This window comes from Bos mutus, chromosome 1 (assembly GCF_027580195.1).
Source record: "Bos mutus isolate GX-2022 chromosome 1, NWIPB_WYAK_1.1, whole genome shotgun sequence".
Classification (NCBI taxonomy): domain Eukaryota; kingdom Metazoa; phylum Chordata; class Mammalia; order Artiodactyla; family Bovidae; genus Bos; species Bos mutus.
In genome coordinates this window covers 140,369,141-140,383,932 of record NC_091617.1, presented here as the reverse complement: position 1 = coordinate 140,383,932, position 14,792 = coordinate 140,369,141, and the positions used below count along the sequence as shown (strand labels likewise).

The window sequence follows — 14,792 nt, the reverse complement described above, 5'->3', positions numbered from 1 at the left end:
GGTCAGGTACTCCTGTTGGCTCTCAGCTGGTGTTCCACATGCACTTCTGTGTCTGAAGGTGTATTCCTGATGTATCTGTGGAGAGAGATGTACTCCACGTCCACCTACTCCTCTGCCAACTTGTTCTCTCCATACCAGTGGTTCTTAATGGGGTGGGGAGTAGGATTATGCCACCCTGGGGACATGTGACAATATCTGGGATGAGTGCTGTTGTCATAGCCAGAGGGAGGGGGGAAGGCTCTATGGCATCCAGTGGGTGGAGGCCTGGGGAATTGCCAAGCCTGCAATGCCCAGTGAGGCCCCCACCACACAGAACCAGCAGGCCCTTGTGGCCATGGGGTTGAGGTGGCGAACCCTGAACTGTGATGTCAGCTTCTTGGGCAGGAGCCACATGTTCCATGTCAGGGTCCCTCCACTGAGTGCCTCACCCCCGGGGGTTCATTGGTGGATGAACGTTTGTCAATAAACTGTCTGGCAGAGTGAATGGGGCTTGGAGAAGGGATGGACCCATAGAGGGGCTATTTCTACCCAACTCATAAATACTGAACAAAGGATATGCCAGGACCAAGTAAGGCATGTGGAACTGAATCTGACCCCCTCTCTGAGCATGCTGCCCACTCCCTGGTGGATGAGGTGTGTGCAGAGACAAGTGACTGAGATGGAGGGAGGAAAATGTGAATGAGCCAAGTGCTCTAGGCAACAAGTAACTAACAAAGAAGGGAGGGTTGGCCTGGCTTTGGGGGAATTGGTGGGATGATTCCAAATGACCTCCTACTCAGGGTTAGGAGCACTCAGTTTCTTTTATCTGCAGTAATCACTTAATCACCCAAACCATCCTTAATTTGGGTGTTGTGGGTTACCCTGTGTTCCCTCAAAGTTCAAATGTTATACTAATCCTAAGAACCTCAGAATGTGACCTCATTTGGACACAGGACCTTTGAGGAGATGACTCATTTAAAACAAGTTCTTTAGAGTGACCCTAATCCAATATGAAACAGCCTCTTGATGAGGGTGAAAGAGGAGAGTGAAAAAGCTGGCTTAAAACTCAACATTCAAAAAACTAAGATCATGGAATCTGGTCCTATAACTTCATGGCAAATATAAGGGGACAATGTGGAAACAGTGACATATTTTATTTTCTTGAGCTCCAAAATCACTGTGGACGGTGACTGCAGCCATGAAATTAAAAGACACTTGACCCTTGGAAGAAAAGTTATGACAAACCTAGACAGTGTATTAAAAAGTAGAGACATCATTTTGCTGACAAAGGTCTGTCTAGTCCAAGCTATAGTTTTTCCAGCAATCATCATGTATGGATGTGAGATTTGGACCATAAGGAAGGAGGAGCATCGAAGAATTAATGCTTTCAAATTGTAGTGTGGGAGAAGATGCTTGAGAGTCCCCTGGACAGCAAGGAAATCAAACCAGGCAATCCTAAAGGAAATCAACCCTGAATATTCTTTGGAAGAACTGATGCTGAAGCTGAAGCTCTAATACTTTAGCCACATCATGCAAAGAATCAACTCATTGGAGAAGACCCTGATGCCTGGAAAGATTGAAGGCAGGAGAAGGGGGTGGCAGAGGATGAGATAGTTGGATGGCATCACCGACTTAATGAACAGGAGTTTGAGCAAACTCCAGGAGATAGTGAAGAACAGGGATCCTGGTGTGCTGCAGTCCATGGGGTCACAACAAATTGAACATGACTTAGCAACTGAGCAACAACAACAATCCAATATGAACGGTGTCCTTTCAAAGAGGGGAATCTGGGACCAAGACACAAGGAGGGAAGGTGATGTGAAGACCCAGGGTGAAAATGGCATCTGCAAGTCAAGGGGAGAGCCTGAGACAGACATTCCCTAGCAGCCCCAGAAGGAACCAGCCCTGCCCACACCTTGATCTTGGCATTTGGTTTCCAGAGTGTGAGAGAATGAATGTCTCTTGCCTAAGCTGCACTGTCTGTGTACTTTGTTATGCAGCTCTAGTCATGGAACACGCTGGGCTAGGAGTGTTCCAAGTGCCAGGGATTAGTGGGCTATTAAGGGTAAGGCAGTTGCAGGGAACCTGGACTGAGTTGAGCAAGGGGTGTGGGCTGTAGGGAGAGATGACACTATTCAGGAGGGTGAGACTCAAAACCCAAATGCAAGGACAGCTATGTCCTGAGTTTTGGTGTTTCCCTGATTTTGAACGGCTAGAGTGCAAAATATATCCTGAAGTTTGTGCTGTGTGTGTGCAAGCGTGCTTACTCACTTCAGTTATGTCTGACTCTGATGCTATGGACTGGAGCCTGCCAGGCTCCTCTGTCCATGGGATTCTCCAGGCAAGAATACTGGAGTGGGTTGCCATTTCCTTCTCCAGGGGATCTTCCTGACCTAGGCACTGAACTCCCACGTCTCTTACATCTTCTGCATTAACAGATGGGTTCTTTACCACTAGTGCCGCCTGGAAAGCCCTGAGTTTTGTGCTGACTGCTGTCAGATGGAAGCTCAACATGTGACACATAAAACCACGAGAGACAATCCATGTGTCCCCACCCCACCATGGGCACAGCAGGCTTTCTCAGCTCCCCTCGGATGCCCCTAGCCTCTGGCTGAAGTCCAAGACATGCCTTTCTCTCCTGGGACAGACTTGTTGCCTAGTCAGTTTCAGATTCTGCCTGCAAAGCGGGAGACCTGGGTTCGATCCCTGGGTTGAGAAGATCCCCTGGAGAAGGAAATGGCAACTCACTCCAGTATTCGTCCCTAGAGAATCCCATGGACAGAGGAGTCCATAGGGTCAGGAAGAGTCAGACACAACTGAGCGACTTTCATTTTCACTTTTCAGCCTCAGAGAAGGCAAACAACCACGCAGGGGAGCTAGGCTTTCTTTTCTTGCACTGATACTTACATCTCATCCTCAAAGCAGATCTTGGCGTATTTGTCCCTGCCACCCCCGCTGAGCAACCGGTAAGCGTAGGTGTCTTCAGGACACGGGGACCAGTGGTCACATTTTTGCCTTTTTGGGGTTGGGGCTGCAACAAACAAGAATGTAACAGTTAGCACCACACAGTACTGATCAGGAGAAACCACTGCTTGGCTATGAATGGCAGTTTGTCTGTCCCAGGACTTCGTATTGGCAAATCCCAGGAGTGGTAGAGGGCTTCTCAGGTGGCTCAGATGGTGAAGAATCCACCTACAACACAGAAGACCTCGGTTTAATTCCTGGGTTGGGAAGATCCCCCAGAGGAGGGAATGGCCTCCCATGCCAGTAGTGGTAGAGGAAAACTGGGAAGATGTGAAGCTAACTGAACCTGCTTTTGTATTCAAATACCAAATATGCAAAAGGAGGGGATGCTGAGTAGGTGGAACCATTTAAAAGGAGTTGGGAATCACTCTTAATCGTTAAGTATTATGGTGAACCAACCAGTAGCCTGTGGAACATCTGTCCAGCTTCTGAATTTACATACCTAAAAACACACACACACACACACACACACACACACACACACACTCCTGACTACTGTTAGTCCTGCCCCCAGGCCACAGGTGCAAGACCTTGTACCAAGGCCAGAAGGAGAGCCCAGAAACAAGGTCACCTCATCGTTGCCAAAAGCCACCCCTTAATCTTCATGAACAGGCTTCCTGACTCCATATTAGGCAAAAATGCCCTCTCCAGTGCTCACCCTAACCAATCAACTAATGCCACCCTTCCAGCACAAATTTTCTTTGTTTTGAGGCTATAAAAATTGGCTACTAATCCACGAAAGGGGTCGGCTCTCCCTGGTCTGTCTGGAGGTATCAGCCTGCTAGCTCGCAGCACCCACATTATCTCTGCTCTTTGGTCTCTATAAACTCACTCCCTTCTGAGATGCTCTGTGTCTGGAAACTCTTTTCCAACCCACGTTCAGATTGCCTCCACAACACCACTCTGGCCCTGGCTGACCTCTCTCCTTTCCCTTAAGCTGGAGACACTGAGGTTTTCTGCCTGGGCTGCTATGTCAGTGGTGGCAGGCCCCAGAGATGTCTTGCCCAGCAATAGAGGGCAGCAGTTGGGGAGGATGGGGTCAGCCAGCCCTGGGCATTACCTGCATCTCCCACTACTGGGTGCCTCGTTGCCATCACTTGTGTCTCCCTCCTTTCACAGGTGCAGCTATCTGTCATCACCCACAGAACCCAGAGTCTTGTGCTGGGCTTAAATTGTAATCCTGAGTCTCCAGAAAAAAATGAAAATCAGAAAGTGCTCCCACTCCTCCAGTTTGAGTGGGGACATGCTGCCTTATGGATCCCTGCAGTGCTCTTCTGTTTCATCTACCTGGATGAAAGCTCGGCCGGCAGGGTGGCTGGGAGGCCCTGCTGTGGGAGTCAGGACTACCCGTGAGTGTTGTGATGGCCAAGCGCCATGGGGCTGAGCTGGACCAGGGCTGAGCTGCTTGGGGATCATGCGGATGCTGGTCCATGCCCAGTCCTGGTGCCCAGGAGGCCACAGAGTTCTTGGGGGGGGTGCACCCCAACATCGCACTTAGCTCTTCACACCTTTCTTCCCCTCACTGGCACTACCCCCATCACTAACCAAAGCTTCAACCCACCTCGCACCGTCCAGCTTGCCCTGTTTTATTTTCTTTTGCTTAGCGCTCATCACTGTTTAACACCCCATAGTTCCCTCTTTAAAAGCTTCTGCATGAGGACAGGATGTCATCTGTTTATTTTCACAGCACCCCCAGCACCTAGTGGGTGTGCAGCACAAGCAGCTGCTCCATCAACATGTTGAACAAATACGTAACGGAGCAGGACCCTATGGGGTCTTCCTGGGCCAGATCCCCACTCTCCCCCTGGCCCCACAGTCCTCTGCCTGCCTCTCGTCTGTAGAAGAGCTTAGTCTCCCAGGACTCCCCAGAGTCACAAAAGCCTGACTCAAGGATTAATGACTGAAGGTATGTGATTGTATAGTGACAAAAGTAGCAGTTGGGCCAGGAGAACTGGTAACAATTCAAACAGTAAATCAGCCATATGGCACTGACAGAATCTTTAGTTCCTCCCTGAAGTCCACAGCAGGGCTAATAGTATCTCATGCACATCACTGAGTTGTTTTCCAGGTTCTAAAACCACCACCAAAAGGAAGAGGTTAACTACCCAATGACTACTGTGTGTGTTTTAAGTTGCTTCAGTCGTGTCTGACTCTTTGTGACCCTATGGACTGCATCCCACCAGGCTTCTCTGTCCATGGGATTCTCCAGGCAAGAATACTGGAGTGGGCTGCCATGCCCTCCTCCAGGGGATCTTCCCTACCCAGGAACTGAACCCACATCTCTTACATCTTCTGCACTGGCAAGCAGGTTCTTTACCACTAGTGAGTGCCACTGGGAAGCCACCCGATGACCACTATTAGCATGTATATTCCAGACCTACTGGAGCCTCAGGAGTGATTACGTTAACCCCTGGTACCCTGCCCTGTCACCTCTCTATCAGCCAATCAGAGAACTGTGCACAAGTTGATTATGTACTCTAAGGCTCTCTCCCTCAGGTTGCCTTTAAAAATGCTTCCCTGAAACCCAAGTTCTAGTCTTTTGAGCACTAGCTGCCTGGACTCCTTGCTTTGCACCTGGAATAAATGCTGTACTTTCCTGCAGTACAACCCAGTGTCAGCAGACTGGCTTTGCTGCAAGAAGGTGAGCATATCAAGGTTTGGTTCGGTAACAAGTGAATGGACATCTGGCCCTTTGGTGAGGCAGAAACCTTACTTACTTTGGCAGAAAACTCAGAGCCACTGAACCTGCTCCCCCACTACAAAGGGGATGAGCAACCTGGAGTCAGGGCTTTCTGTACATGCGCTACAGCAGCTCTGGTTTGCTTTTAGTAATAACAAAGGACCTTGGGATTTTATCTTTTTTAATCTAATTTCTGAAGAAAAAAATTGAAAGTAATAGAAAGGCAAAAAGAAGGGAAAAAGTCTTATGTATTATTCTAAGTAATCATCACTGTTTTCTCTTTTGGTATATTTTCTTCTGGACTTTTCTATGCCTGCAGAGGACATCTGCAAAGTTGGAAAACATGGATTAACAATATATAAACAGTTTATCTATAACATATATGAACATATATGTTACCTCACTTACATTTTCATATAATATACTAAATACATTTTTTCTTAATCTCCAGTTACCTAAATTTAAAGCAAGTTGTCCAACTATTAACATGCGAAAGTGCTATAAATACAGTATCTTCTCAATGTTTCTCAGTTTTGAACATGAAAGTGTATTTATTTTAGTTTTTTAAAAAATTAATGATAATGCTCATTACTTTGAATTCAGGGGTAGTTTACCTAAAAACACACTGAGCATAATATTTAAAAATGTAACTAACACGCTGCCTAAAGTCTGTTTCCAGACTCTGCTGATATCCTGAGTGTGTACAGTTGGTTCCTTATGATGATTTATCTTTATGATGAACTTATGATGGTTCATCTTTATGATGGTGTGAAAGAAATATGAATTCAGAGAAAACTATACTTTGAATTGTGAATTTCTATCCTTTCCCAGGGCTTCCCTGGTGGCTCAGTGGCAGAGAATCCGAATATTCATTGGAAGGACTATTGCTGAAGCTCCAATACTTTGGCCACATGATGTGAAGAGCTGACTCACTGGAAAAGACCCTGATGCTGGGAAAGATTGAAGGCAGGAGGAGAAGGGGACGATAGAGGATGAGATGGTTAGATAGCATTGCCGACTCAATGGACATGAATTTGAGCAAACTCTGGGAGATAGTAAAGGACACAGGAACCTGGCATGCTGCAGTCCATGGGATCGCAGAAAGTGGACACGACTCAGTGACTGAACAACAACGATCCTTTCCCACCTAGTGCTGTGGGGTCCAGTGCCTTTGTAATGCTGGACAGTGGCAGTCACAGCTCCTCCCAGTCAACTGCATGATCACAAGGGTGAATAACCGGTATGTGGACAGCCATTCTGGTTTTTTTGTTTTTAGCAAATTACAGGAGATAATCAACACAATTATAAACAGACTTTGTGATAGATGAATTTGCCCACCTGTAGGCTAATGTACATGTTCTGTGCCCAGTTAAGGTAAACTTGGCTAAGCTAGGATGTTCAGGTGTATTAAATACATTTTTGACCTGTGATATTTTCAACTTATGATAGGTTTATTGGGATGCAACTCTATTGTAAAGTCAAGGAAGCGGGACTTCCCTGGTGGTCCAGTGGTTAAGAATCAGCCTGCCAATGTAGGGGACTAGGATTTGATCCCTCCTCCAGGAAGATCCTACATTCACGGAGTAAGTAAGCCTGTAGCCACAACTACTGAACCCACAAGCCACAGTTACTGAAGCTTGCATGTCTAGAGCCTGTGCTCCACAAGGAGAGCAGTCACTGCAATAAGAGGCCCCCACTTGCTGCAACTGGAGAAAGCTCACGAGCAGCAATGAAGACCCAGCACAGCCCTCAAAAAAGGTAAGCCAAGGAGGCTCTGTACTGTCTAGAGAGAACACTCCTAAAGTGGGATCCACACTCATCCTGCCTGCCACCTGTATTTCTCTTCCCAAGGACACAGACTTGCTCAGTGGACCCTGCTCTTCTTGGCAGGACTTCTTTGAGATTCCTCTTCCCCCTGCTCTTGGAGAAAGGCAACATTTCCAGGCCCTCTGCCATCATCACCATGCTGGTGGGTGCCCTGGCTACATAACCCTCTTGTCCTCACTGAGTTCTGGGCGTGCAGACAGCTGTGGTGTGACCAGCAAGATGGAAGGTCTAATATGGCCCAGCCCCAGTGTTGCTTAAAATATCCCAAGGTCATGGGGACACTGTACCTCCTGACCCCCAGTGGAAGTGGTAGTTTGGAGACAGAATGAGAGCAGATTAGTATGGGAGGCAGGGCGTGGAACCGGAAATGGTATTTTACTCTATTTTTAAGCCAGCTGGAAAAAGAGAAGCAAACAGGGCCTGGTAACATCACAAATAAGTGGGACAAATATTCCCACAGGGTGAAAGAGGCAGCCTGTCTTCCGGAACCTGGGCAAAGCATCACCCATGCTGCTTCTGAGGGTCCATGGTTACCAACAACGTCCTGGGTGTAACCAACCATGTTCCCAGCCATTAACCCTGTGCTAGCTATCTCCTGAGCAGGCCTGCTCCGTAAGGGATTCCATGACACAGCCCAGAAAGCAGAGAGAAGTTAAACTCAGGTGAGGAATTCAACTTCTGAGTAACAGGGAAGGAGAAGGCCATAAGGCAAGAGAGCCCGTTTTGCAAAAATGTTGGGAAGATTTAAAAAATAGCCTGTCTTTTTATGATTCAGCTAAGGGCTGTGCCTGCAAACATATCAAATGCAGTTTTATGTATTTAATATGATTTCAGTAAGATTCAAATACATTTTTATGTTGAGAAAATAGCAGTGAGTGGTTTCCTTTTTATGGAAGAATAGCTCATAGTTGATTTACAATGTTGTTAGTTTGAGGTGTGTGGCAAAGTGCTTCAGTCATATATACATATATATATATACGTATGTACACACACACATATATATATGCATATTTGCTGTTCAGTTGCTAAGCCATATTGGACTCTTTGTGACCCCATGAACTACAGTATGCCTGTATACATATACATTATAATAATTAATATATATTATATACACTATATATTAATATATTATATAACATATTAATGCATATTAATAATAGTATATATTAATATATGTATCTATTAATATATACTTCTACCAGTGGAGCCTTATATATAGTAATATTAATATACTTTATTATTATACTTTATTAAAGTATAATACTATATTAAAGTATATTATATTAGTATAGTATATTAAATTATATATAGTATATTAAGTATATTATATTATATATATTAAATACATGTTAAATATATCAAATATATTATATATACTATATATAGTATAATGATAGCATATTCAATATATTAAAGTATTAATATACTTTATTAATATATTAATGTTATAGTTTATGTATTATATATAATGTTTTATATATAATATATACATTATATATTATATATAATATGTATTATATATACATATTTATGGGCTTCCTTGGTGGCCCAGATGGTAAAGAATCTGCCTGTAGTATGGGAGGCCTCAGTTTGATCCCTGGGTTGGGAAGATCCCTTGGAGAAGGAAATGGCAACCCACTCCAGAATTTTCACCTGGAGAATCCCTTGGACAGAGGAGCCTGGTGGGCTATAGTCCATGGGGTCATAAACAGTGCCTAACACTTTCACTTTCATACTATATATATATATATATATATATATATATATATAAAGTTTATTTCTCCTAGAAATAAGCTGTGACACTGAAGTAGCGGGTAGTCACTCCTCACCCTTCTTTTCTGGGTTCTAGCAGCAACAGGCCCTTAAGCCCCAGGTCTGGCCTCTGTGTGCCCCTGCATGACAGATGCCCGAGGCAGGAGCAGCAGGCTGCCAGCTGAGAGCAGGAAGGAAAGCGGGAGCTGGCAGTTCTCTGAGAAGCACAGCTGCATGACGGCCTAGCGTGCTTGGGCACCAGGGAGTTGGGGTTCCTCCCTCAACTGGCCCTTGTTCCTCCTCCTGCCTGTCAGAAAGAAAAATAAGGTCAGCCCTCCCTCCTCTCTCTGTGGATTCCACATCTTGGACTCAACCAACCAGGAACTGAAAAGATTTTTAAAAATTTCTGAAAGACCCGAAAAGCAAAACTTGAATTTGCGTCTGGCAGGCAATGCTTTACATAGCATTTACATTGTATTTACAACTATTGACATATCATTTACATTGTACTAGGCATTGTATGTAACCTAGTTATGATTTAAAGTATGTAGGAGGGTTGTTAAGACAGCAAATGCTCAGAGTTCTCATCACAATTTTTTTTCTATTTCTTTAACTTTGTGTTTATATGAGATGGTGGATATTTACTAACTTGTGCAAACCATCGCATGATGTATGTAAGTCTAGTCATCATGCTGCACACCTTAAACTTATACTTGGTTGTTTAGTCGCTCAGTCGTGTCCGACTGTTTGTGACCCCATGGACTGTAGCCCGCTAGGCTCCTCTGTCCATGGGATTATCCAGGCAAGGATACTGGAGTCGGTTGCCATGCCCTCCTCCAGGGGATCTGCCTGACCCAGGGACTGAACCCATGTCTCTTGCATTGCCAGGTGGATTTGTTACTACTGACCACCAGAGAAGCCTCCAAACAAATCCAGTGCTGTATATCAATTATGGGATTCCCTGGTAGCTCAGCTGGTAAAGAATCCGCCTGTATATCAATTATATCGCAATAAAATTGAAAGAAAAAGAGATGAAGTATAAAGGAGGATGTGGGTGGGTAACATGCAGAAATTGCGCCATTTTATATAAGGCACCTGAGCATCTGTGCACTTTGGCATCTGCAGAGGTCCTGGAATCAATCTCCCACAGATAAGGGGGATGACTGTAGTTGTCTAAATTGGGCTTGACGTTCCAAAGGTCATTGGAAGCCTGAGAAATGCTCATCACAGCGGCAACTTGCCGCTTTGTGCCTGTCCCACTGGGAAACTTGGGAAGCTGGGAACTGCGCCTGTTGCTGAGGATGGCGGGAGACAGGAGCCAGTTCTGGAAAGCTGTCAGGCTCGACTGAGTCACCTGAACTGACAGGTGCGGTGTGGTTCCACTCCTGGGTATGTAAATACCAAGAAAAGTTTCAGCCATGTCCACGAGGAGACCTGTGGGATGTCTGCTACACAGCATCTGTGTGGTGACAAGCTGGAGGCAACGGGGAGCTGGCCCCCACTCCCAAGAGAAAGAGGAGGAAAATGCGAAGACTCAAGCCCCAGGCACCATGCAGCCTGAGCAGCCTCAGAGGAGAGGCACCCACAGCCAGATAGGGCCTCAGGCATGGCGCTGAGCGACACCAAGAACCAGGTCCTTGAAGCACCGAAATGCACGCCTGCAAAACAGGACAAGCTGGCATGCAAGTAGGTGTTCATCAGAAGGGTGTCATTAGATGCATCAGAGGCCTGGGGGACACTGGGTGATGTCGGAGAGGGAAGTGGGGATAAAGGGAGAAATAAATAAAATGAGAGAGCAAGGAGGAGATGCATTAGAGGCCTGGGGGATGCTGGGTGATGTCAGAGAGGGAAGTGGGGATAAAGGGAGAAATAAATAAAATGAGAGAGCAAGGAGGAAAGTGGGGGAAAGGATGGATTAGGAGATTAGGATTGACATATATACACTACTGTGTATAAGATACACATTAATAATGTATATATAAAATAGCTGAGAAAAAAGAAGCTGAAGGCAAAGGAGAAAAATATACCCACCTGAATGCAGAGTTCCAAAGAAGAGCAAGGAAAGATAAGAAAGCCTCCTTCAGTGATTGATGCAAAGAAATAGAAGAAAACAATAGAATGGGAAAGACTAGAGATCTCTTGAAGAAAATTAGAGATACCACGGGAACATTTCGTGCAAAGATGGGCTCAATAAAGGACAGAAATCATATGGACCTGACAGAAGCAGAAGATATTAAGAAGAGGTGGCAAGAATACACAGAAGAACTGTATAAAAAAGATCTTCATGACCCAGATAACCATGATGGTGTGCTCACACAGCTGGAGCCAGACATCCTAGAATGTAAAGTCAAGTGGGCCTTAGGAACCATCACTACGAACAAAGCTAGTGGAAGTGATGGAATTCCAGCTGAGCTGTTTCAGGTCCTAAAAGATGATGCTGTTAAAGTGCTGCACTCAACGTGCCAGCAAATTTGGAAAACTCAGCAGTGGCCACAGGACTGGAAAAGGTCAGTTTTCATTCCAATCCCAAAGAATGTTCAAACTACCGCACAACTGCACTCATCTCACACACTAGCAAAGTAATGCTCAAAATTCTCCAAGCCAGGCTTCAACAGTATGTGAACTGTGAACTTCCCGATGTTCAAGATGGGTTTAGAAAAGGCAGAGGAACCAGAGATCAAATTGCCAACATCTGTTGGATCATTGAAAAAGCAAGAGAGTTCCAGAAAAACATCTACTTCTGTTTTATTGACTATGCCAAAGCCTTTGTATGCTGCTACTGCCGCTAAGTCGCTTCAGTCGTGTCCGACTCTGTGCGACCCCATAGACAGCAGCCCACCAGACTCCCCCGTCCCTGGGATTCTCCATGCAAGAACACTGGAGTGAGTTGCCATTTCCTTCTCCAACGCATGAAAGTGAAAGTGAAGTCGCTCAGTCATGTCCAACTCTTAGCGACCCCATGGACTGCAGCCTACCAGGCTCCTCCGTCCATGGGATTTTCCAGGCAAGAGTACTGGAGTGGGGTGCCATTGCCTTCTCCGACTGTATGGATCACCACAAACTGTGGAAAATTCTTAAAGAGATGGGAATACCAGACCATCTTTCCTGCCTCCTGAGAAATCTGTATGCAGGTCAGGAAGCAACAGTTAGAACAGGACATGGAACAACAGACTGATTCCAATTTGGGAAAGGAGTGCCTCAAAGCTATATATTGTTACCCTGCTTATTTAACTTACACGCAGAGTACATCATGTGAAATGCCGGGCTGGATGAAGCACAAGCTGGAATCAAGATTGCTGGGAGAAATATCAATAACCTCAGATATGCAGATGACACCACCCTTATGGCAGAAAGCAAAGAAGAACGAAAGAGCCTTTTGATGAAAGTGAAAGAGGAGAGTGAAAAAGCTGGCTTAAAACTCAACATTCAAAAAACAAAGATCATGATAGCTGGTCCCATCACTTCATGGCAAATAGATGGGGAGACAATGGAAGCAGTGAAAGACTTTATTTTGGGGGGCTCCAAAATAAAAAATCATTGCAGATGGTGACTGCAGGCATGAAATTGAAAGACACTTACTCCTTGGAAGAAAAGCTATGACCAATCTAGACAGTTTATTAAAAAGCAGAGGCATTACTTTGCTGATAGAGGTCCGTCTAGTCAAAGTTATAGTTTTCCCAGTAGTCAAATACGGATGTGAGAGTTTGACTATAAAGAAAGCTGAGTGCTGAAGTATTGATGCTTTTGAACTGTGGTGTTGGAAAAGACTCTTGAGAGTCCCTTGGACTGCAAGGAGATCAAACCAGTCAGTCCTCAAGGAAATCAGTCCTGAATATTCATTGGAAGGCTGATGCTGAAGCTGAAACTCCAGTCCTTTGGCCACCTGATGTGAAGAACTGACTCATTGGAAAAGACCCTGATGCTGGGAAAGATTGAAGGCAGGAGGAGAAGGGGATGACAGAGGATGAGATTGGATGGCATCACCAACTCAATGGACATGGGTTTGAGCAATCTCTGGGAATTGGTGATGGACAGAGAAGCCTGGCATGCTACAGTCCATGGGGTCACAAAGAGTCGGACAGGACTGAGGGACTGAGCACAAACACATGTATGAGATAGATAATTAATAAGAACCGACTGTAGAGCACAGGGAACTCTACTCAGTATAATTCAAGGAAGGGATATATGTATATATGTGGCTGATTCACTTTGCCGTACAGCAGAAACTAAGGCTACACTGTATTTTTTCCCAATAAAAAATTTTTTTTAATTAATTAGTTAATTAAGTGAGGGCAGCCTGGTCCATGGCAGGTCACCTCTACTCCTAGTCCAGAGGTTCTGACCACTGAAGATGGCTGTCCTCTTGCTCTCTGTCCCTCCCTGGCTCCACCAGTGCTTGCCTCACATCCATCCACTCACCTGCCTGACCTTCCTTCCTACGACACTTGTCCCAGGCCCACCTAGTGACAGTTCTTATTAAAGGGGCAGTGAGGGGCCTGCCTCTCTGCTGGCTTCCCTGGTAACCAAAGAGCCCACCTGGTTCAGTGTCCCCTGTAACTGATAACCTCCCCCTTCCCCCGGGAGCAAAACCTGCCACCAGGACCTGCTCCCTTGGCAGCACAGTGAGTGTGGGTATCACCCCAGGACCCTGATTCCAATGTGTAAGCCCCCCATCCATTAAACCAATGATGTCTGTGTTGCTGACTCTGGGTGCTTTCTTGGGTCTTGAAACTGGGCAAGTGCAGGGCTTGTAGGCCTGCTGGGGGACAGCCCGACAGGGAAGAAAGGAAGGAGTGGGTCAAGGAAGAGAGACGTGGGAAGCCTTACCCCTCAGGGGGAGGGAGACTGTGTGTTTGTCCTGTCGTGGAGGCGAGCACAGAACCTTCCACAAAGTCCTAATCTCCCCGTGAAATATGAGAAGGGGGATATAAGGGTTAATAGTCAGTTACCTGTCGCTCTGGGTAAGCCATGAGAAGAACAGCATAGGTAAAGAATATAAGCCAGATATAGCAACTAAGTATAATCTAAACAAAAAGTACATCGGGCTGATTAGTTGGGCTCGTCATGCCTTGCTGAGCTAAGGAGGACCATGGTGTGGACCTTGGAACTCTGGGTCAGCGCAAGTTCAGAATGCTGCTTGTGCACACACTGATGGTTCTTCTGATGTTCCTGCGAAGATTGCTGCCCCTCGGCTGTGTGATGCCCTTGGCACTAGGAGGTAACATAAAAGTACAGAGAAGAGCATTAACTCTGGGATGACTGGGGGCATGGGAAACTTATGTTATCTAAAAACCAGACACTTTCTGCATACCAAGAGCTCAATAAAAGCAATGTGGAATCGGTCAGCAGGGCTCTTGATCCTAGAGGTCATGAGTCCCCTGGTCCCATCTTTAAAACACCAATACAGTATACTAACACATATATATGGAATTTAGAAAGATGGTAACAATGACCCTATACACTAGACAGCAAAAGAGACACAGATGTATAGAACAGTCTTTTGGACTCTGGGAGAAGGCGAGGGTAGGAT

The 14,792-nt window shown here is 45.7% G+C and overlaps 1 protein-coding gene across 1 annotated transcript in view; it reads right to left on the bottom strand.

The window, feature by feature from the left end:
* FAM3B (FAM3 metabolism regulating signaling molecule B) overlaps positions 1 to 14,792 on the bottom strand; it is a 66,198-nt gene that overhangs the window by 35,707 nt on the left and 15,699 nt on the right. Inside the window, exon 3 of the mRNA XM_005893027.2 lies at positions 2,887 to 3,010. Within this exon, the coding sequence (XP_005893089.1) occupies positions 2,887 to 3,010 (124 nt within the window). The remainder of the gene's footprint in view (positions 1 to 2,886; positions 3,011 to 14,792) is intronic.